At 51.6% G+C, this 23893-nt stretch overlaps 1 protein-coding gene across 1 annotated transcript; it reads left to right on the top strand.

The window, feature by feature from the left end:
- Nucleotides 1-365: 365 nt before the first annotated feature.
- LOC128970545 (lysosomal amino acid transporter 1 homolog) lies at nt 366-20019 on the top strand. Its single transcript, XM_054385773.1, is given in 10 exon segments — nt 366-609; nt 717-830; nt 3776-3885; nt 3888-4123; nt 6635-6764; nt 8716-8806; nt 10512-10636; nt 11822-11917; nt 13458-13643; nt 19915-20019. Coding segments are annotated over 10 exon segments (1437 nt in total).
- Nucleotides 20020-23893: the final 3874 nt, after the last annotated feature.

Raw genomic sequence — 23893 nt, forward strand, 5'->3', positions numbered from 1 at the left:
GAACAGGGCTGGGGAGGAGCAGCTGAGGGAGCTGGGGGTGTGCAGCCTGGAGAAGAGGAGGCTGAGGGCGACCTCATTGCTCTCTAGAGCCAGAGGGGGCTTGGGCTCTGCTCCCAAGGCGATAGGACAAGAGGAATTAGCCTCAGGTTGCCCCAGGGGAGGTCTAGGTTGGAGGTGAGGAACAATTTCTTCCCCAAAAGGGTTGTCAAGCCCTGGCCCAGGCTGCCTGGGGCAGTGGTGGAGTCCCCATCCCTGGAGGGGTTTCACAGCTGTGGAGATGTGGTGCCGAAGGCCGGGGTTCGGTGCTGAGCTGGCAGTGCTGGGTTGAGGCGTGGACTCCATGATCTTGAAGGTCTCTTAGAAGTATGAAATCGCTGAGGCTGACAAAGGCATTCGAGATCGGCGAGTCCAAGCCGCCCATTCTGCCGCCTTGTATGTTCCCGGGGACGGACAACTCCTACCTGCCTGCCCGTGCAACCTGCTCCCACCGCCGCCTGCCCGCAGAGGGCGCTCGGGCCCCGCCACTCTGGCCGCTAATGGCGGCGGGGGGAAGAGGGGGGGTGGCGGCGGCGGCGGGCAGGAGCTCGGCCCGGTTCGCTCCTCGGCCCGGTTCGCTCCTCGGCCCGCTCCTTCCTTTTCTCCCTCCTTCTTTCTCTCCCTCCCGAGCAGCCACTGGCGTAGGGGCTGCGGGATCGTAACCCGCTCCCTGTCCGCAGCGTCTTCCATGAGGCCAAACGGCCCTCCGGTAGCGGCGGCCGCGGGAGGTGAGCGGCGCCGGGCGCGCCCGGCTGGATCCCCGGAACAGGAGCAGCCGCAGCAGTTCTCGCCAGGTCGGTGCCTGCCCCGCTCGGGTGTGTGTCTGCGCTCCCCCAGGCAGCCCGGCCGGGGCTCCTGGGGCCACATCCCTTCCTTTCTGCCATGTGCGTGTAGCCAGAGAGCCGCTGCCGCTTCTTAAAGCCGCTATTAATTGTTATTCCTTTAACGTTGCCGGCCCCATTCCCCTTTCCCTCGGAGGACCGAATGCTGGCAGCGTCTGGGATGTGGGGGGAGCCAGGCCCGTGGGGCACTAAGGCTCTGCAGGAGGCCAGGAGCAGCTGCTGCCTCCTGCAGCCACCTGCCCTCGGGGGATGCTGCCTATGGATTGCCCTGAAGAAAGACAGCTCCTCGGGGCTGCTGTTTTGTTGGGTTTGTTCGTTTTTAATACGTATGAGCTGAGGTGGAAGTGTTTTGTGAGAGCTGGGCTTGGTTCCTAGGTAAAATTGGGTCATGGTTCACCATCCTGTATCATCGTTTCCTGAGGGTCTTTTCCAACCTGAATGTTTCTGTGATTTTCTGGTCGTGTTTTATCCCCTCTGAAGAGGTTCTCCTGCCCCTCTGCTCTGCCCTGGTGAGGCCACATCTGGAGTATTGTGTCCAGATCAGGGCTCCCCAGTGCCATCGGCACAGGGAACTACTGGAGAGAGTCTAGGGGAGGCTTCAAGGATGAAGGGATTGGAACCGATGCGGAAAGGCTGAGAGCCCTGGGGCTGAGAGCCTGCAGAAGAGCAGCCCCAGAGGGCAGCTGAGCAATGCTCAGCAAGAGCTAAAGGCTGGGGGGCAAGAGGCTGGGGCCAGGCTCTGCTCAGTGGTGCCCAGGGACAGCACAAGGGGCACAAAGTGGACCCCAGGAAGTTCCATTTGAGCAGGAGAAGAAAGTTGTTTGGTGTGAGGGTGCTGGAGGGCTGGAGCAGGCTGGCCAGAGAGGTTGTGGAGTGTCCTTGTGTGGAGAGCTTCCAACCCCCCCTGGGCATTGTGCTGCTGGGCAAGCTGCTGGGGGTGCCCTGCTGGAGCAGGGCTTGGACTGGGTCAGCTCCAGAGGTCCCTTCCAGCCTCTACCATTCTATGATTCCACGAAGAGGCAGTGTGCACCATCAGGAGTGTGTAAAAACGTGTTGTGAGAGCAGCTGGAGCTGAAACGAGAATGGTTAATACAGAGAAGTGTTTGCAGAAGCCCTGGATTACTCCATGGCTTAGCTCTGCTTTCCCCCCAAGAGTAATTAAGCTGTAAGTACTGCACAAACCCAACAGCCTTTTGGATTTCAAGCTGTTCTTAGCTGCTGTTTAGAGAACTGGCAGATCTGCTAGCCACACATACCTGACACCTTTAGGCATTACCCAGCCACGTTCTGCTTGTTTGACTTCCAGCAGCAGGCAGCAGTGTGGATGTTGAGAGCAGCTGGAAAGGCAGAGGGTCGATGGCAAAGCCTCCCCATGGCAGGGGGGTTGGAGTAGATGATCAGTGAGGACCTTTCCAGCCTGAGCCATTCTGTGATAAGAACACGACTTCTTCATCCTGGAGTCCAGCTGCAGCTAGGACACTCAGATGTGGTTTTTAAATTCCATATTAAACTGAATTTTTCAGAGCTGGCTTAAAACACCACCTGAAATTAAAAGTCTGAAATACCTTCCTTACCTTGAAGTGGGCATTTGGGGGGCTGAAGCTTGACAAAGACGTGTAAGAACTTCTGTTAAAGTGGTCAGGAATGGTGGAGATTTCCTGCCTAAACCCTGCTTCCTAAGTGCTGTGTGTGATTTGCTGCTTCTCCCTTTTTACTGGGTGGTAAAAAAAACCTTCTCAGCTCTCAAATACCAACCCTGGGAAGCACACTTGAAACTTTACCCACAACTTTGTGTTTTTAACTCTTTTAAAACTTATTCTGAAAGCTGGCTACCAAGTGTGATAACTTCCCCAGAATCAGGTGAATTCTCATGGTATTTTTTTCTCCCTTTCTCCTTGAATTGGGTTAGGTGCAGTGCTGACAGCTCTCTTGAGAGGCAGCCAGGCTCTGCAGGAAACTCCTTCCAGCCTTTAACACCACAGAGCCCTCAAGTCTCAGGAGGAAGCAGCAGTTTCCTGAGGAGCAGCAAAGTGAGTCTTAACTTCACAATGAGCCACACAGTCTTACTGCAGCTTAATCAAGATTTCAGAGTGGCTTGATGCATAATGAGGGTGTGACAAGGGTTAGGGCCACCAGATGAGGCTCTCCAGGAACCCCTCTGCCTTCCCAAAAGGAAGAGAAAGGGAAATGGGAGAGAGGGAGATGGGCTGGGAAAGAAACTAAGCCATCTGGAATGGGTGGCATCTTCAGAAGCAAGCTGAGGCATCCCCAGGGCCAAGCCTCTTCTTCCCTGGCTGCTGTCCCAGGAGGACTCTGTCCCTCTGCCTTCCATCCCCATCCCTGTGTTCCTGAATCCAGTTCCAGAATCCAGCTCCTGAATCTGGTTCCCCTCTGCTGCTGAGTGCAGTCTGTGCCTTGCCCAGTGCCTGCCCCCAGCATCAGTGGTGCCATCCTTGCCATCAGGGCTTGGGTTCCCTGTTGGTTTGTGTCTCTATCCCATGGCATTGTTCTTCTTCCCATCCCAGCTGGGTCAGCATTGATGAGGTCCCCCTCAGGCTGCTCTCTTCCACAACAAACAGCCCAAATTCCCTCAGCACAGAGATGTTTCAGTCCCCTCAGCATCTTTGTAGCCCTTTGCTGTACCCTCTCCAGCAAATCCCTGTCCTTCTTGAACGGGGGAGCACCAAGCTGGACCCAGCACTCCAGAACTGACCTCTCCAGGGCAGAGCAGAGGGGAAGGATGTTTGGGAAGAGCTGAGGAATGCCAAGGCCCACCAAGTATTTTTCATTTTTGGAAGTCTTGACTTCCCTTCTGTAAGGCAGAAATCTGAGCAAGCATTGTGCTGTTCATGTCTGATTCACTGTGACTCCTTATTTGTTTCTTTTGGGTTTGGCAGGTTCCTGCATGGGATTGGGAAGAGCTGTGAGCTGCAGCATCCATCTGGCTGCAGAGGGCTGTTCACAGAGGGATATTCCAGCCTCGCTAAGGTGGATTTGTGGATTTGCACAGGGGGGAAGAATGGAGGCAGGACTCAACTTTGGAAATTGAAATCTGGAGGAAGGATGGCTTCCCAGCTGTCTGCACAGCCTTCCCACAGCTCCCCAGTGGAGAAGAGGGGATTGTGCCTAAATGGAACACCCTGGATGTGGCATCTCCTGGAGGAATGCGTGGAGACAGCCTGGGAGTCCTGGAGTGTTGTCATGGGGCTGACCTCCATTGTCTGCTTTCTCTTTGCTGCTCTCCCGTAAGTTGAAAGCTTTAAGCAGCCCTCAGATTCAAACCCCAGTCAGTAATCTTGCCTGCAGCCTTTCTCAAAAGCTGCCTTGTCTTGGTTTTTATTTATTTTGAAATTATTTTCTCTTGGATACGTTCCTCTCTCTGCATAATGCAGGCACAATATGCCCAGGGAGGCAGCAGTGCTGTTCATGTTTGCACAAAAAATATTTGGTGGTTGACAAATGAGCTTGATGTAGTGTGGTGTTGTACTGGCTTGACACTAATCTCTGCCACTTAGAGCAAATGAGAACAAATCACCTCCCTTATCTCCCCCATCCTGAGATGTGGGAAGACTGGAGATGAGGAAGAAATTCTTTGCAGAGAGGTTGTGGAGACACTGGCACAGGTTGCCCAGGGAGGTTGTGGGTGCCCCCTCCCTGGAGGTGTTCAAGGCCAGGCTGGATGAGGCCTGGAGCAGCCTGGGCTGGTGGGAGGTGTCCCTGCTCATGGCAGGGGGCTGGAATTTGATGATCTTTTAAGTTCCCTTCCAAGCCAACTCATTCTGTGTGTGCACACAGCCACAGCTGCAGCAGAAGCAGGTTCAGGGTGTGCTTAAACCACATATCCTGCCACCAGGACTGCTGTGCTGATTATCTGGGAGTTGGGGAAGGTCAGGTCAAAAGCACCATCTAAGTTAGCACTTCCAGTGCTTACATCTCATGCTGTTGGGTTGTGCTACCACTGGGCTCAGGTTTCAAATATGGGTAGGAGATGACAAAGAAAAAGCAAGTGCAAATGGCTGAAGATGAGCCAGGGTGTGCCCAGGTTCCCAAGAAGGCAACCAGCATCTTGGCTTGGATCAACAATAGTGTGGCCAGCAGGACCTGGGAAGTGATTGTCCTCCTGTACTGGGCACTGGTGAGGCCACCCCTCAATCCTGGGTTCAGTTTTGTGCCTCTCTCTCCAAGAATAACATTGAGGGGCTGGAGCTGGTCCAGAGAAGGGCACCAAAGCTGATGAAGGGTCTGGAGAGCAGGACTGGTGAGGAGCACCTGGGCATGTTCACCATGGAGAAGAGAAGGCTGAAGGGAAACCTTCTGGCTCTCTGTGAGAAGTGATAGGACAAGAGGAAATGGCCTCAAGTTGCACCAGGGAAGATTTAGGTTGGGCATCAGAAGCAACTTCTTCCCTGAAAGGGTTCTCAAACACTGGCACAGGTTGCCCAGCAAGGTGGCTGAACCCTTATCCCTGGAGGGGTTTCAAGGCTGTGGAGATGTGGTGCTGAGGGCCATGGTTTAGCACCAGCTGTGGTAGAATTGGAGAATGGCTGGACTGGATGACCTTAAAGATCTTTTCCCAACCAAAATGGTTCTATGAAACACACTGGGATTGACTCCAGAGTCAGTCCCCATAGGGGGGATGTCATTTACTGAAGGAGTCACAGGGAAAGGGAGCAAAGCAAACCCACCCTTAGCAAGCTGCTGAGCTCCAGAAATAGCAACTGAATGAGGGCTTTCCGTGAGAGCTGTCCTGGTACTGAGCATGGAGAAGGCTCCCAGGAGACCTTCTTGTGGTCTTCCAGCAACTGAAGAGGGCTACAAGAAAGCTGGGGAGGGACTTTTGAGGGTGTCAGGGAGTGATAGGACTGGGGGGGATGGAGCAAAACTGGAAATGGGGAGATTCAGATTGGATGTGAGGAAGAAATTCTTCCCCAGGAGGGTGGTGAGAGACTGGCACAGGTTGCCCAGGGAGGTGGTGGAAGCCTCATCCCTGGAGGTTTTTGCAGCCAGGCTGGAGGTGGCTGTGAGCAACCTGCTGTAGTGTGAGGTGTCCCTGCCCTGGGCAGAGGATTGGGACTGGCTGAGCCTTGAGGCCCCTTCCAGCCCTGGCAGTTGTATGGAATTGCTCAGGATCTGTCTGATGGAGCCACGTTTGGGGTTGCTTCATAGTCTCCACTCTGAATTTGAGTAGCAGTGGCCCCACTTCAGTAGCTGCCAGCTCTTAGAGGTGTTGTTACTTCCCAACCCTTCTATATTAAATCATCAAGGCTGGAGAAGACCTTCAGGATCATCAAGTCCAAGCATGACCCAAGTAACAGTAACCAGTTGAGGGTGGTTGGTCTCACTTCAGTGTTTTAAAGGCTGGAATGGACAGCAAATGGATCTAAATTGCTTGCAGGGCATCGTTCTGGTGTCCAGAAAATGCTATTTCAGTGCAGGCCACACAAAAGGAGCACTTGCAAGCAGTAATGAGGTTGTGATTTAAGCCTTTTGTTACCTCAGAGTCAGAGCTGGTGAGCTGTGGTAGTACCCAGTCCTTCTCCTTCAAAGGGGAAGTGGAGTCCTGCCGTGAGAGGTCTCTTGTGGTTGGAGTTTTTTTTAATCTTCCTTTATTCAGATTTTTGAGAAATGCACTTCTGAGCTTGGGAAACTGTTGGGTTTTGGGGGTGAGGTTTTTTTTGGGAGGTGGGGTTCTTGGTTTTTTTTTTTTTTCCCTGCTAATGCTGGGTTTTTTTTCCTGCTGCTGGAATTCCTGCCAGGCAAATGTACGTGGCCTGGCGCAACGGGAGAGTGGATCGAGCGCTGTCGGTGGGCTTCCTGCTGTGCTGGCTAGCTGGAGACCTGACCAATTTTGTAGGCTGCTATTTAACCAAGCAGCTGCCAATTCAGGTAACTGAGCCAGGGGCCTTTCTCTGGGGTTTAGCCTTTCCTAGCCACCTTTGAGAACTTAATATTGCACAGGGAAGTGTATACTGGGGGTGGGGGTGGGGGTGGGGAAATCTCCTCTGTAAAATAAGCCCTGAGCTCCCCAATATTTACTCTGATAATGTTGTAGAATCACAGAACATTAGGGGTTGGAAGGGATCTCCAGAGATCATCCAATCCAAGCCCACTGCCAGAGCTTCATCACTCAGAGACACATCCAGGTGGGGTTGGAAAGGCTCCAGAGGAGACTCCACAACCTCTCTGGGCAGCCTGCTCCAGGCTTCCAGCAGCCTCACAGGGACAAAGTTTTCCCTTCTGTTCCCCTGGCACCTCCTCTGCTCCAGTTTGCCCCCAGTGCCCCTTGTGCTGCCCTTGGGCATCCCTGAGCAGAGCCTGGCTCCAGCCCTGCACATCTTTATCCCCAGCCAGGAGGGCAGCCCTCAGGCTCCTCTGCTCCCAGCTCCCAGCCCCAGCTCCCTCAGCCTGGCCTCCCAGGAGATGTTCACTGCCTGCAGCAGCTCTGTGCCTCTGGGCTGGACTCTCTCCAGCAGTTCCCTCAGGTCCTTCTTGAGCTGAGGGGCCCAGAACTGGACACAAGATTCCAGATGTGGCCTCAACAGGGCAGAGCAGAGGGGCAGGAGAACCTCTCTGACCTCCTGACCACAGCCCTTCTGTTGTACCCCAGGATGCCCTTGGCCTCCTTGGCCACCAGGGCACATTGCTGGCTCATGGCCATCCTGCTGGCCACCCCAGGAACTATAAGTTGTTCATTTGTTAGGCAGAATACATTTCAGGTATCCTGCTTAACATGTTGCAAGGTACTCTCTGCAAACCCAGAGAATGGCAGCCCCAAAATACTACATTCATTTGTAAAAATTGTTTGAAAAAATAAGAACTGCAAAATAAAATGCAAGAGAGAGAAGAGAGTCCAAATGGGCAGGGTTTTTTTTTTCTCTCTCACACACAGATGTTGCTTAAACAGAGAATGGCTGGAAGCCAAGGACTTCTGGGCCAGCAGCTTGAGAGGGCAGCTGAGCAATGCTCAGCAAGAGCTAAAGGCTGGGGGGCAAGAGGCTGGGGCCAGGCTCTGCTCAGTGGTGCCCAGGGACAGGCCAAGGGGCACAAAGTGGCACCCAGGAGGTTGCATGTGAGCAGGAGGAGAAAGTTGTTTGGTGTGAGGGTGCTGGAACAGGCTGGCCAGAGAGGTTGTGGAGTGTCCTTGTGTGGAGAGCTTCCAACCCCCTCTGGGCATTGTGCTGCTGGGCAAGCTGCTGGGGGTGCCCTGCTTTAGCAGATCATCATGGACTGGGTGAGTTCCAGAAGTCCCTCCCAAGCTCACCATGCTGGGATTCTGGGATATTTTATCTGTCAAATCAGGCTTACAAGCACCAGAAAAGAGGCTGAGGGTCTTGCCACACCTGGCACATCCTGCCTGACCATCCTGGACTGGGTGGTCTCCAGAGGTCCCTTCCAACTCCACCATGCTGAGATTTGTGATTCTGTGGCCTGAATTTGTGGTGCTTACCATTCCATCTCCCCATCATGAAATGGGGAAGAGAGAATGTTGGGTTTGTCTTGTAAGAGGCACCTAAGGCAGATGAGTAGCTCCCAAAGTGCTGGGACCATAGTTGGAGCAGACTTTCACTTCCAGGTGGGAAGGATTTATCCATCTCTCTGGGCAGGAATTTGTGCTGTGCATCCTGGAAAAGGCTCAGCTCTTGCTCTTGTGTCAGCAAGCCCTTGCTGCATGAGGTTTGTGCTGTGTTCTCCTGCAGTGTCCTGCCTTGGTCTGTGCTGCTGCCTTGCTGTTTCTTATGCTGTGATTAGAGAGCAAAATTTCCCTGCAGTTAAGGGATTCTGGGACTCTTTTCTGACCTCTTTTCATACTGAGCAAGCAAATTGCCTTCTCTTTCAGATGGTCACTGCTGTTTTTTATGTCAACATGGATATCATCATGATTTCCCAGTTTGTCTACTACAGGCTGAAGAACCAGGAGAAGAGGAGATGTAAGGTTTGCAGCTGCTGAAAGGCTGGCCAGAAAATGCAGCACTCTTCACTCTGGCGTTTTCTGTGGCATTTAAATGCAGGTTTTTCAGAGGGCTCAAAAATAGAGAGCACCAATTCTGCTTGAAGCTGTTCAGCCTGGTGCTTTTACTTTCCTTGTCAAAGTCCTGCCCCCTCTTCCTTCTCCCTTGCTCCTCCTCCTCCCTCCTTCTCCCTTGCTCCTCCTCCTCCCTCCTTCTCCCTTGCTCCTCCTCCTCCCTCCTTCTCCCTTGCTCTTCCTCCTTCCACCAGTTTCAAGCCCCTTGCCAGGGCAAGAACACCTCCTACCAGCCTCATCCAACCTGACTTTCAACACTGCCAGCCTTGGGGCCTCCACAGCTTCTCAGGGCAACCTGTTCCAGTGCCTCACCACCCTTATGGAGAAGAATCTCCTCTTAATGTCCAATGTCAATCCAGCTTCTTCCAGTTTGAAGCCATCACCCCTTGTCCTGCCACTCAGCATCTGTAATTTGTCCTGGTGTAGTGTCCATGTAATCCTACCTGTTTGTGCTGACATAAAAATAGGTTTGTGGAATGTGGTTCCACAATTTAACTTACTCCATGGCTTCACTATCTCCTTACAGCCATCTAAATCTGTGTACAAGTTGAGAGCAAGCCCTTGAGGTCCCTTCCAACCTGGCATTCTAGGATTCATTTCTTATGTGGTTCAGTTAGTTCCCTCCATCTTGATTAGAACAGGACTCTGTTTGCTTAGAGCTTAACATATCTTGACATCTTCCTGTGTTTTGTTTCAGTAGACAAGAGTTTAAAAAAAGCATATTTAAGGGGAATTAAATTAACTTGAGTTGTGTTTCATAAAGCCCTGGCAGTGGTTATAGACTTCAGCCTAGCAATGGACTACTGAAATGGAAGACAGAAAGCTCAAATAAAAAACATTAACTCATCGATCTGAAGGGGAAAAAAATAGAGAGAAGAATCAAAAGAATCCATGGTACAGCAGAGGTAACACAAAGCTGAAGTAAACCAGACGCCTGCCCAGCAGACTAAATAGGGATGAAGCAGATCCATTCAATCTGGAGCTGATAATAGACCTGGAGATAGGGCAGTGCTGGAGAGATTTCCTTCCTGCTGCCTGCTCCTGAAGGTAAACACAGCCTGTGGGACATGGTCCCTGCCAGTGCTTGCTCCAGCTGCCTGGGTGGAGTAGTAGGAGAGGGAGGAGTGGTGCTGTGACTGCAAAAATCACAGAATCATGGGATGGTTTGGGTTGGAAAAGCCCTTTGGGATCATCCAGTGCAACCATTCTCTAACTACCCAGGCTGCTGCTAACCCATGGCCCTCAGCACCACATCTCTGCACCTTGTGAACACCTCCAAGCACAGGAATTCAACCACTTCCCTGGGCAGCTGGGCCAGGCTTTGAGAAACCCTTCCAGTGGAGAAGTTTCTTCTAATATCCAACTACACCTCCCCTGAGGCAACTGGAGGCTGTTTCCTCTTGTCCTGCTCCTACACTGCTGCCCTCACTTGTTGCACCCCTTCAAGTGAGCTGGGGTGGCCACAGAGCCCAGGAGGGGCAGGCTCACATTACTGCCAAGGGAAAGCCAGAGGAAACTCTACCTTTGCATCTACACTGCAAACAGAAAGCCACCTCCAATCAACAGCAGCTGTTTGGGTTTTCAGCTGATTTGTTTGTATTTCATCCTAGGCAGCAAAAGCCTGAAGAGTCTCTGTCTAAGCTGGGTCGTGGGGTGTGGAGCACTGTCTGCAATTCTGCTCTCCCAGCTGCTAATGAGGAGCCAAGGGCAGAGTACAGTGAGCAAAAGGAGTAATGTAAGTTCTTCCCTGCTGCTACTCCTGCATAGAATCCCACTCCAAAGTGTCTGGAAAAGCCTCTGAGCTTTAAAAGGCATTGGAGGGGTGGTTGGAAAGACAGTGGGGAGGTGGTTTGGAAGGCATTGGGGGGATGGCTTGGAAGGCAGCTAGGGAGATGGTTTGGAAAGCACTGGGGGGTGGCTTGGAAGGCAGCTGGGGGGTGGCTTGGCATTGGGGGATGGTTTGGAAGGCAGTTGGAGGGATGGCTTGGAAGGCAGTTGGAGGGATGGTTTGGAAGGCAGTTGGGGCTGTTTTTAATCCATAACTGTGGCACTCTGGGGATGTTTTAACTGTGGACCATCCATCCCAAAATAATAATAATAATAAAAAAGGGATAAAACTACTTCTTTTAGTAAGCTGCTGGGCTTTGGGGCTTTTTGTGTCCCTGTGGGTCATTAGGCTGTGCTGCTGTGTGGAGGAGGATGTTTGTGCTGGTGTGACATGCTGTGGCCATCCATGTGGGGACCAGAGAGCCAGGGGAGCAGGCAATCAAAGTGGAGGCTGACAATCAAACCTGCTGCTGCTGCTGTCACTTCAGCAGGCAGGTTCACAAGAGCTGCCAGCAAGCTGATGGCCTCCAGACTAATGCCACTCAAACAATTGTGAGCCAAGCAGCATCACCCAGCAGGGAAGCAGCTTGATTGTTTCAAAACACAGCCAGGCTGAGGAAACTTTAAACCAGAAAATAAAATAAAATACTAGTTTCTTTTTTTTTTTTTTTCCTTTTTTCTTTCTTTTTATTATTATTATTATTATTGCTTTCTGCAGACGGGCTGATTCATTTTTATTTAGTGGCCCTAGCTACAGTGCTCAGGTTTGGTTTGAATTATTGTGGGCAGGCTTTCTTTTTTCTGTAGCAGGAGGCCAGGATTGGTAGCAGTGTCATGTGCTGAAGCCTGGCACTGCTTTTGATCTCAGCCCTGCCTATGACGCAGTAGTGTGCATTGTGTGTGAGAGCAAGATGAAACCTTTGCTTAGTCCTCTCTTTGCTCATTTGAAGAGCAGCAGTGGACTGCTTTGAAAGGACTTCTGGCCAGAAAAATCAGCCACTGGACTCTCAGTTTCATCCTCTGAAACGTTTGCAGATATTTCTTGCCCAAATCCATCTACCTGTGCCTTTTTCTCTTTTGATTCCCTTCTCAGCACTCTCTTGATATGATTGAAATGTCAGGCTTCATTTGTGGCTACATCTCCTGTGTCTTCTACCTGGGAAGTCGATTTCCTCAGCTCTATAAAAATGTGAGTAGCTTTTTGGCTGAGTCTCCTTGGGGGCTTTACCAAATAGAATCACAGAATACCCTCTCCTGCTTCAGATGTCGTGACACAGGATGAGAGGAATCAGCCTCAAGTTGCACCAGAGGAGGTTTAGGTTGGACATGAGGAACAATTTCTTCCCTAAAAGGGTTGTCCAGCAGTGACCCAGGCTGCCCAGGGGAGTGGTGGAGTCCCTGGAGGGGTTTCAAAGCTGTGGTGCTGAGGACACGGTTTAGTGGTGGGCTGGCAGTGCTGGGGTAAGAGCTGGACTCAAATCACCTTAAAGGTCTTTTCCAACCTTAAAGCATTCTGTGATGCTATGTTGGATTCTCCCAAACAGTGAAAGCCCTCTTGAACTCAAAAGCTTCTTCTGCTTTTGTCTCTAAAATGGTAAAGGAAAAAAAAAAGTCTGTTATTTTTTTATCCTCATTCAGAGGAGGATGGTGAGAATTGTAGGGAAATGATCTTGGATGAAGGGCATTGATTGGCAGGGGAGGAGGAAGAGTTTGAGTACTGAGTGCTGGGTCCAGTTCTGGGCTTCCCAGTTCAAAACAGACAGGGAACTGCTGGAGAGAGTCCAGGGGAGGTTACAGAGATGCTGGGGAGCCTGGAGCAGCTCTGTGAGGAGCAAAGGCTGAGAGCCCTGGGGCTGAGAGCCTGCAGAAGAGCAGCCCCAGAGGGATCTGAGCAATGCTCAGCAAGAGCTAAAGGCTGGGGGGCAAGAGGCTGGGGCCAGGCTCTGCTCAGTGCTGCCCAGGGACAGCACAAGGGGCACAAAGTGGACCCCAGGAAGTTCCATTTGAGCAGGAGGAGAAAGTTGTTTGGTGTGAGGGTGCTGGAGGGCTGGAGCAGGCTGGCCAGAGAGGTTGTGGAGTGTCCTTGTGTGGAGAGCTTCCAACCCCCCCTGGGCATTGTGCTGCTGGGCAAGCTGCTGGGGGTGCCCTGCTGGAGCAGGGGCTTGGACTGGGTGAGCTCCAGAGGTCCCTTCCAACCCTGGCATGCTGGGACTCAGGGATTTACAACAGGATTTATCAGATATGAGCAGAAACATGCTTTGTGTGTTTGTGCAAGGTGGCATCTTCCTTTTTCTTCCTCCAAACTATTCTGCTTTAAGTAACCAAGCGTGGGATCAAAAGTTAGGATGAGAGGAAAATCAGTTTAGAATTGACAGACTGGTAGAATTTTACCCTCTTTTCACTGACTTGGGGGGACTTTTGCACAGCCTCTTCACTACCTGTATATTAAAAAGCACAAATAACCAAAGAGAACATAAGGGCAGAAGGTTTGGTGGTGTCAGTGAAGGTTTAAACTTGTCAATTTTATGCATCTGAATTGATTGTGGAAATTTATATTTCCAAGCTCCCCTCCCTCCCCAGTTTTCAGTGCTGAAAGTGCTAAGCTGGGAGGGTTTAGAGCCCAGGGAGAGATGGACAAGGATGCCTGCAAGTCTTTGGGTGTGTTCCAGTACCAAATGCCAGATTTTTACACGTTTTAACCTTTTTTCTGTACAAACTTCTCTTTCTAGTTCCAAAGAAGATCCACAGAAGGCACCTCTTACCTCCTCTTTGCCCTAGCCATGATGGGAAACTGTACCTATGGACTGAGCCTTGTTCTAAAGATGCCAGCTACCAAATCCTTCCAAGCCCTCTACTTCCTGCACCACCTTCCCTGGCTCATTGGGAGCTTTGGAGTTCTGTTTCTGGATGTTTTTGTATCCTTTTCCTGGTGGAGTTTCTCAGGATAGGTTTGGGAATGAGTAGGTCAGAAATCAAATTAATTTGGTTTTAGAATAATAGAATTGTTAGGGTTGGAAGGGACCTCAAGGATCATCCAGCTCCAACCCCCCTGCCATGGGCAGGGATACCTCACACTGGATCAGGTTGCTCACAGCCACATCCTTAACCTCCAGGGTGAGGCTTCTACCCCATTTTGGATAAGTTAGTTTGGTGTTTTTTTTCCCTCTTGTTTCTAACCTGATCATAAAACCTTTCTGAACATTAATTTTATGGGTTTTTTTACATCAGAATTTCCTGCTAAAAAGTTGAGAGCCAATAGCTACCTTGCACAGCTTGCTTTGGGTCTTGTAGCCAAGAAGCAGTGTGCTGAAAGTGGGGCAGGGAGCTAGGGTTTTTGCCCACTGTGCTGTGTTTCTGGAGTTGGCTCTCTGAGAAATGTGAAAGAAACCAAAAAGACCTTGAGACAGACTCCAAAGGTCCTTAGGTTTTAAATGCCAATATAGAATTAAGAGGGCTGAGAACTTGGTTTCATTGTGAGATGGAAGACACAAAGAATCAGGTCTGGGTGAGCTTGGTTTGAGGAAGCAACATCACAGGGTGGCTCAGGTTGGAAGGGACCTCAGAGATCATCTACTCCAACCTCCCCACCATGGGCAGGGACACTTTCCACTGGCCCAGGTTACTCAAGTCCTCATCCAACCTGGCCTTGAACACCTCCAGGCAGGAGGCAGCCACAACCTTTCCCAAGTCTCACCACCCTCCTACTGAACTTCTTCCTCAGCTCCACTCTAACCCTGCTCTGCCTCAGCTCCAAACCATTGCCCCTTGGCCTGTCTCAGACACCCTCAGCAAAAGTCTCTCTGCAGCCTTCCTGCAGGATCCCTTCAGGTCCTGGCAGGCAGCTCTGAGGTCCCCCTGGAGCCTTCTCCTCTCCAGGCTGCACACCCCCAGCTCCCTCAGCCTGGCCTCACAGCAGAGCTGCTCCAGCCCTTGGAGCATTCTTGTGCCACTTAGCAAAAGCTGCAGCTGCCCTTGGGTGCATAATTTGGGGCAAAATCAAATGCATTGAGACACTGAGACCCTCTACAAACCAGGAGCTATGCCCTTGAGTCATGCTAAGGAGTGTCCAGCAGACACAGTTCTCTAGCTTAGTTTGCCAGCTTCTTGCAAAGCAAACTTACAACAGCCTTTTTGTTCTTCTCCTCAGGGGATGTAAGATGCCCACAGTACATTAGTTAGTGTTTGTCAAGCTCATTCTAGGTGGAGAATTCTTTCCAGTGAGGGTGGGGAGGCACTGGCACAGGTTGCCCAGGGAAGCTGTGGATGCCTCCTGCCTGGAGGTGTTCAGGGCCAGGCTGGATGAGGCCTTGAGCAAGCTGGGCTGGTGGGAGGTGTCCCTGCCCATGGCAGGGGCTTGGGACTGGATGAGCTTTGAGGTCCCTTCCAACCCAAACCATTCTATCAATCTGTGACTTTATTTGGAGATCAGGAAATGAAGGGTTTAAGGCCAAAACCTGCTCCAAACCCCTAGTGCTGGGCTTGCTGTCCCCTGTGCATTTGTAGTCACACCTTTTGTGTCTTCACTTAGCAGAGTATAAAGAGGAGATTTTCTGCCTTTTTCTTGGTTTTCTTTTTTCCCCTCAGGTAAGAAAGTGAAGGCTGTGTCTGCAGCCATCTCAGTCCTTAGCTCTGTGAGCTCAAGCTCTAAAGCAGGACCAAATGCAGAGTGACTTCAGGCCCAGGCTGAAGCATCTTGTGCTAATCCTTTCCATATTAAAAGTCCTTTACCAGATTTACCTGGACCACTTCCAGAAGTTATGATTCCCAGGCATCCCTAGGCCCTGTCTTTCTGATTAAAGTAATTTCATAAGCCACTCCAATTAGGGCAGGGATGGGATGGCTCATCCTGGCCTTTGGCTGGACTCTTCAATTACACTGCCTTTCAGAGGACCCCCCTGGGGGGCTGGGGGCTGGGGGTTGGCATCCCCACATTCTGCACACTGGGATCACCTCACTCCAGTGCTGCAGTGAGAGCAGGCTGTGGCTTGTGGCCTCTTTGGATGTAAGCTGTAGGTTTGTAGCTTTTTCTCTTTCATGGGACCTTGCAGTTTCTCTTGCTTGGGCAGACTGCAGGGCTTCAGAGTTGGGGGGAGTGCTCAGACTTCTCATTCCATCAGCAAAACAGTGACTCCCCCTTCCAGCCCTTCCCCCCCAAGCTGGAAACAGAAACCAAGCAACATTTATATACCCCAAACCCTCCCTTAGGATTTGATCTTGATGACCCTTGCAGAACATTGCCTGGGTGTTTGCAGCTGCCTTTCTTATGATGTGCTGTGAAAAGGAACTTTTGATACCTGCCACAAGCAGCCCTGCCCTGGGATTGCAGTGCCAGGGTGCACATGACTTTCATTTCTGGGTTCCTGGCTTGATTGGAGTCTGAATCCAATCTTGCTAATAGTCCTCCAGTTCAAATTCTATTGAGAACAGATGCTTCCAAATCAGGTTTAGGAGCTTGCAGGAATCTAGTGTGAGCTGAAAATGTATGGAACAGTTGTAATCAAGGGGAGACAAAAGCAGACCTCCTGCTGGGAGAAGCCCTGAAGGTAAAGGAAGTCAGGGCTTGGAAAGAGAGAGCTTCAGTACTGTCTCTTGCCAAGCAGCAGCAGAAGGCATATCAAGCAAACTGGTATGTCCTGGTAGACCAGAGGATGAAGAGCAGGATCACCTGGGCTTTGGAAAACAGAGGAGTTAACCCCCAGAGTGCTGACTCCCAGGAGGGAGGTGTTTCAGAATGCATCATTTGTGTCACAGGCTCTGCTCTGAGGAGCAGTTGCACAAATTGCCTCATTCTAGCAGACCTGGTTCTTGATGATTTCATTAGGTGGAAAGTAAGCTCTCATTTCTCCAGCTCCAAGCCAGCATTAAGAGTTCATTTAACTGTGTCCTCTTCAGTCTTCTTTTGCCTCCATCTGGCAGGGCTGCCTTTGACCACTTTTAGACACAAATGGGCTCCTGATGACTGCTGGAAGAGCAGCTCCAGCATTACTCAGTGCAGGGTCACACTGGAGTTGTCTTGGCTTGCCTTGAGAAGGTAACTTTGTCATCCTGTGTGCTTGGTGCCTGCGGCTGAAGTTCCTTGGCTGCCCAGGAAGCCACTTGCATGGTGAAATGCTGCAGGTTGCCCAGAAAGGTGGTGAAGGCCTCATCCCTGCAGACATTCAGGGTCAAACTTAATGTGGCCCCTGTGCAGCCTGCCCTAGTGGGAGGTGTCCCTGCTGACTGCAGGGGGTTGGACAAGATGGTCTTGGAGGGTTCCTTCCAAGCTGATGCATTCTGTGATCCATTAGGACATGTCCAGTTGTTTGGAAAATGTGAATTGTCCTTCTCCTTGTCAGAGGATTTTCATAGCAGTACTGATTTGGGTTCCAAATTGGGCAGGATTTTCTTCTCCAGGGCTGCCTTCCACCTGCTGCTTCTGGCTGGGAAGTGCTGGGAGTTTCTCAAGGAGCCACAAAGCTTAGGGTTTAATAAGGCCTGAGAAGGCACCTTGGTAGTCAGAGGTGCTCAGTCCAAGATTGCCTGCTGTGGTGCAGCAGGCAGGAGCTTTAGTTTATGTGCACAACTACTTAGTGTTTTACTCAGAATCCCAGAATGGTTTGGCTTGGAAGGGACCTTCCAAGCTCACCCAGTCCCAGCAGAGACATCTGCAGCTGGAGCAGGTTGCTCACAGCCCCAGACAGCCTGCAATGGTTCCAGGGATGGGACATCTACCACCTGTCTGGGATCTCACCACCCTCAGAGTAAATAAATTCTGTCATCTCTGCAGTCTGAATCTCCCTCTTTCAGTCCAGACCATCTCCCCTTGTCCTGTCCCAACAGGCCCTGCTCAAAACTCTGTTCCCAGCTCAGCCTCTGGAAGCACTGCAAGGCCACCAGAAGGTCTCCCTGGAGCCTTCACTTCTCCAGGCTGAACAACCCCAACCCTCTCAGCCTGGCCCCACAGCAGAGGTGCTCCAGCCCCTCCCAGCATTTCTGTAGCCCTTGCACCTGAGGATGCAAAACTGCCTGCTTGAAAATCAGCTGCTGAGCAGCTCTGCCCTTAGACTCCAGGCAGCAGCCACCATCCCAAAGTTTCTGAGTGCTGAAGAACTTCCTGGTGCAAGTTTTCCCAGCAAACTTCATCCTTGTCTGTAAGGCTTCCTTCCTCTTTCACCCTGTTCCCACCAGGAGCTAGCAGTTAGGTTTTGTGTTGAGTTCAGACAAAGCCCTTCACCAACCTTTGTGTCCCTATTGTGGGGAGCAGCAGTGCTGGAATCCTCCACACCTCCTCCTGCTCATTAAGTGGAGCTGGGTTGTTGCTGGCTAGCCCCAGCAAGAGCCAGGCTGCTGTGCACAGGCTCTTCTCTGCCACCTCTTGTGATTTGCAGGGCAAGTCTCTGGCAATCCATTATCTTCCTCTGCAAAGCTTTGTTGTCTAGCTACAGCCTGCAGCCACTGCACCCCTCACCTGACAGGCAAGCCAGGGCTTGCCCAGCCAAGCAGCCAACCTCTGCTCTGCAATCCTAGAAAACCTCCCTGCTCTCCCTCTAAAGGCTCCCTTCTCCCCCTTCTCTCCCTGTAGAGACCCCCTTTTCTTCGTCTAAACACCCCCCAACTCCCTTCCCTCAGACCCCCCCAACTCCCTTCCCTCAGACCCCCCCAACTCCCTTCCCTCAGACCCCCCCCCAACTCCCTTCCCTCAGACCCCCCCAACTCCCTTCCCTCAGACCCCCCCCCCCTCCCTTCCCTCAGACCCCCCCCACTCTCTTCCCTCAGACCCCCCCCACTCTCTTCCCTCAGACCCCCCCCACTCTCTTCCCTCAGACCCCCCCCACCTCCCTTCCCTCAGACCCCCCCCACCTCCCTTCCCTCAGACCCCCCCCACCTCCCTTCCCCCAGACCCCCCCGCACTCCCCTCCCCCAGACCCCCCCCACTCCCCTCCCCCAGACCCCCCCCACTCCCCTCCCTCTCGACCCCCCCCCCACTCCTCTCCCTCTAGACTCTCCCTTTCTCTCCCTCTGACCCTCTCCTCCTCTCTCTCCCTCTACACAACCCCACTCCTCTTCCAAACCTCTTTTCCTTTTCTGAACTGTCGTAAAGCTGTTCAGTGAAACCCTTTGGATCCACTGGCTCAGTACCTGGCATGAACTTCACTCTCAGGCATCACTTTGGTTGTCTCCTCTTTAATCTTACACTCCACTTGTCTCCACTTTCATCTTAAATTGCACACACACAATCCCCCCCCAAAAAAATCCAGGTTGAGAAGCAAATTTGTTCTTCTGTGTGAAAAGGGCAAGAGGGGATCCTGTCCCTTGGCTCTCCTCTGCTGAGACCTCACCTCCAATCCTGCCTCCAGCTCTGGGGTCCCCAGCAGAAGGAGGACACAGAGCTGCTGGAGAGCAGCCAGAGGAGGCCACAGAGATGAGCCAAGGGCTGGAGCAGCTCTGCTGTGAGGCCAGGCTGAGGGAGCTGGGGGTGTGCAGCCTGGAGAGGAGAAGGCTCCAGGGGGACCTCAGAGCTGCCTGCCAGGACCTGAAGGGATCCTGCAGGAAGGCTGCAGAGAGACTTTTGCTGAGGGTGTCTGAGACAGGCCAAGGGGAATGGTTTGGAGCTGAGGCAGAGCAGGGTTAGAGTGGAGCTGAGGAAGAAGTTCTGCAGTGTGAGGGTGGTGAGAGTCTGGCACAGGATGCCCAGGGAGGCTGTGGGTGCTTCCCTGGGGGTGTTCAAGGCCAGGCTGGATGAGGCCCTGAGCAGCTAAGAGGTATCCCTTGCAAGCAGAAGGATGAGGGAATAAAGGATATTTCCCTGTGTCTTTGAGCCCTGGAACCAAGAGGATCTAAAGTCCTGAGTGAAATTTTTTTCCCCTGTCTGTTCCCTTTGGTTTTTTAACACTGCAACCAAAATGTGATTAAAGATTTTTGCTGTGGAGTGCTGCAAACGAGCATGAAGTCAGAGCTGGGAAAGGTTCTGTGCTCATGGAGGAAATTCCACAGTTGGGATGAAGTCAATGGATAATGCTTCCAGCAGAGCACAGGGATTAGACACAGCAAGGTCTAAGCTTTCCTCTGCAGGCTGCAATGTGCAGAGGCTGAGCCAGACCTGAGTGAGTTCATGGCTTGGGGCTGCTGGGCGCTGGGATTGAGAGCAGCTGCTGCAGAGCCTACCTCTCTGGTGCCAGTTGATGACTTCCTTACCCACAGGGACAGGTGACTCTGCAGTTCATCCTCTACCATCAGCACAAGGAGGAGGCACAGCCTGCTCTGGTGGCACTGGAGGTGGAACCCTTGCTGGTGACTGAGGAGGCTGCTTAGTGGCAGGCTGGGTCCCTCCTGTTGGCTCCATTGGCTTTTCCTCTTGGATGACTTCAACAAAGAGTTAAAATTCCTTTTTTTTTTTTCTTAAGAGACCAACTTCTACTCCTCAATAATAAAAATTAATGTTGTCATTAATTGATCCTGACTTATGCCACTGATAAGCCAATCATCCAGCATTTCATCCTTCTGTGTTTGGAGTTGGGGGGGTCAGGGGGAGGAGCAGCTGAGGGACCTGGGGGTGTTCAGTGTGGAGAAGAGGAAGCTGAGGGAAACCTCATTGCTCTTTACAGCTCCCTGAGAGAAGGCTGCAGTCAGGTGGGGGTTGGGTCTTCTCTCTAGTTTCAGGTGACAGAATGAGAAGAAATGGCCTGAAATTGAGCCTGGGGAGGGTTTGGTTGAAGAGGAGGAAAAATTTCTTTGCTGCCAGAGTGGTCAGGGATTGGCACAGGCTGCCCAGGGAGGTGGTGGAGTCCCCATCCCTGGAGGTGCTCCAGAAACCTGTGGTCATGGTTTGGTGGCCATGGTGGGGTTAGGTTGAAGGTTGGACTGGATGCTCTTGGAGGTCTCTTCCAACCCCAACAATTCTGTGATTCTGTGCCAGACACCATTTTGTTTCCTGATGTTTGTTTGCTTTTACCCTCTCTGATTTTTAGCTGTTTCTCTGCAATATGAGGCCAGGTTGAGAGAGTTGTTCAGCCTGGAGAAGAGAAGGCTCCAGGGAGACTTTTGAGCAGCCTTCCAGGATTTGAGAGGGGCTCCAGGAGAGCTGGGGAGGGACTTTTGAGCAAGGCATGGAGTGACAGATGAGGGGGGAGGGCTTCAAACTGGAAGGAGCTGGATTTAGATTGGTCATGAGGAAGAAATTCTTCCCCACGAGGGTGGTGAAGCTCTGGCACAGGCTGCCCAGGGAGGTGGTGGAAGCCTCATCCCTGGAGGTGTTCAAGGCCAGGCTGGAGGTGGCTGTGAGCAACCTGCTGTGGTGTGAGGTGTCCCTGCCCATGGCAGGGGGGTTGGAACTGGCTGAGCCTTGAGGTCCCTTCCAACCCACACCAGTCTGGGATTCTCTGCATGTGGAGTCAGAGTGATTGAACTGTTTGCCATCGTGAGGTGGTTATGGGATGGCTGTTTGGTTTCAGATGAGCTGCTTGACAGTGTGACTGCTTTTAAACCAATGGATCATCTTTTCCTTGGGCCTCAAACCCAGCCTGGAGTCCCAAACTCCTCACTCCACTTGCTCTGTGTGGTAAGATTTGACCTTTCTATGTGGTTTCTTTTTTCCAGTCCTATTCATTTTTGTATGCAGCAGAAGAAAACAAAACAAAACAAAACACACCCAAAATATCCTGTAATGAAATCACTCAGGATCCATTATTGATGCAGAAGCAGAAGCCTGATGTGAGTTGGCAGGAGCCTCATTGCAGAGGATTATTTTTAAGCATTTAAACATCAATATTTGTGTGTTCCAGGGATTAGAGTTACTCCATGTCATCATCCCCCCAGAAAAGGTTTTGGTACAATATCCATTTTCTTTGCAAGCTTCTGGTCTAGCCAAGTTAAAATAAAAATAAAAATGGGAAGAAAGAGAAAAAGGAAGAACAAGAAAAAGAGAAAAATAAAAAGAAAAAGAGAAAAAAAAGAGAAAGGGGGAAGGGGAAAAGTTATGGAGCCTGCACCTTGCTGTTGTGGATTTTCTTTGCAATCCTCTGTTGGGTTTGGCGGAAACTGTACTAAAATGATCTCAAAACAAAGGTCTTTGCTGCCAGAGTGGTGAGGGATTGGCACAGGCTGCCCAGGGAGGTGCTGGAGTCCCCATCCCTGGAGGGGTTCAAGAACCCTGTGGCCATGGCACTTGGGGCCATGGTTTGGTGGCCATGGTGGGGTTGGGTTGATGGTTGGGCTGGATGCTCTTTGAGAGCTTTTCCAACCCAAACAACTCTGTGATTCTATGAATTGTCAAGGGATGAGCGACTGTGAAACAGTGGATTAGGTGCCAGTGACACAAGGTGCCATAGATGGATAAATCCATGCCAGTGTCCAGCTCTGGGCTCCCCAGTTCAGGAGAGAGAGGGAACCACTGGAGAAGGTCCAGGGGAGGCTGCAAAGCAGCTGAGGGGCCTGGAGCAGCTCTGTGAGGAACAAAGGCTGAAGAGCCCTGGGGCTGAGAGCCTGCAGAAGAGCAGCCCCAGAGGGCAGCTGAGCAATGCTCAGCAAGAGATAAAGGCTGGGGAGCAAGAGGCTGGGGCCAGGCTCTGCTCAGTGGTGCCCAGGGACAGGCCAAGGGGCACAAAGTGGCACCCAGGAGGTTGCATGTGAGCAGGAGGAGAAAGTTGTTTGGTGTGAGGGTGCTGGAGGCCTGGAACCTTGATTTACTACTTCACAATGCAGCTGGAATTTGTTCTTCCAGGCTGATGCCCTCTTTGACTGCTCCTTGTCTTCCTATTTTGGGGATGCTTCCATGATCCTGTTTTGGGTTGCTGCTGCTGTGTGTTAGAAGAGCCAGACACAGGCTGCAACAGGATCCTGTGGCTGAATTTGAACTCCTGATCACCTCCTTGCTCATCTCAGGCAGGGGACTCCAGTTTCTCTGACAGCTACTTTGAGGGGGGAAGCAGAAGTGTCTTAATCTCCTCTCTTGCTTCTGCTAATTCTTCCCTCCTGCTGCTTGTAATCCACGATTAGCAGCATTGTCTGCTAATTTTATTGTCATAACTATCATGGCAATCTCATTAAGGGAAAGGAAACATCTGAAATGGCTGCAGGGCTTTATTTTTAAACTAATTAATCAACTCATTGAGCCAAGGAAGGTTCTTCCAGCAATGGCCATGACGTGTGGAGGGCTTTGAGCTCTTCTGTCAGTGAGGGGAGAAAAAAAATCTGTCCTCAATTCACCACTTCTGGCTCTCTTGGAATTCGAAGGTCTTGGGTTGGGTTTGGTTGGTTTGGGTTTTTTTTGTCCAATTCATGCGTGTTTTCACTGACCAAAAAACCCCAACCAACCAACCCCCAACTGTGTTCTTAGTTTGAAGGGAAGAAAGTTGGTTCAGTCTAGCTGGAAGCCACCACTGTTGGCTGCTCCAACCTCCTGTGCCCTCTGTTTCTCACTAACTAGCAGCTCATGGAGGCAACCAAAGGTCCTCCCACAAGGTTTTTAGCACACCACCACGGAGAGGGGGGAGGAGAGCTGTTCAGAGCTGTGCCAAAAGCACCATGAGCAGCTTCAAAAGAAAACTGGGGAGGAACTTTTTAGGGTGTCAGGGAGTGGTAGGACTCAGGGGGAATGCATCCAAGGTAGAGGAGGGGAGATTCAGTTTGGATGTTAGGAAGAAATTCTTCCCCATGAGAGTGGTGAGGCTCTGGCACAGGCTGCCCAGGGAGGTGGTGGAAGCCTCATCCCTGGAGGTTTTTGCAGCCAGGCTGGAGGTGGCTGTGAGCAACCTGCTGTAGTGTGAGGTGTCCCTGCCCATGGCAGGGGGGTTGGGACTGGATGAGCCTTGAGCTCCCTTCCAAGCCTGACAGTTCTGTGATTCTGTGAGTCTTTAAAGGTGGTTTGGATGTGGTGCTTGGGGCCATGGTTCAGGGGTGAACCTTGTAGAGTAGGGTTCTGGGTTGGACTTGGTGATGCTGAAGGTCTCTTCCAACCTGAATGTTTCTGTGATGCTGTGAGAAATGGCCTCCTGCTGTTGGGGTCCCTCTGAGCTCATCCACAGCTGCTTCTACCCCAACAATGCCATTCTCAGAGCTGGGTTTGCCCCAGTCTGCAAGCCCCTACCCAGAGGCACACTGGGGCCCTGGAGCCTGCTGTTCTGCCCCCTTCTGGGGCATCAGAGAATCACAGAATTCTTCTGGTTGGAAGAGACCTTAAAGATCATTG

This window comes from Indicator indicator, chromosome 13 (assembly GCF_027791375.1).
Source record: "Indicator indicator isolate 239-I01 chromosome 13, UM_Iind_1.1, whole genome shotgun sequence".
In the NCBI taxonomy this organism is placed as follows: Eukaryota; Metazoa; Chordata; class Aves; order Piciformes; family Indicatoridae; genus Indicator; species Indicator indicator.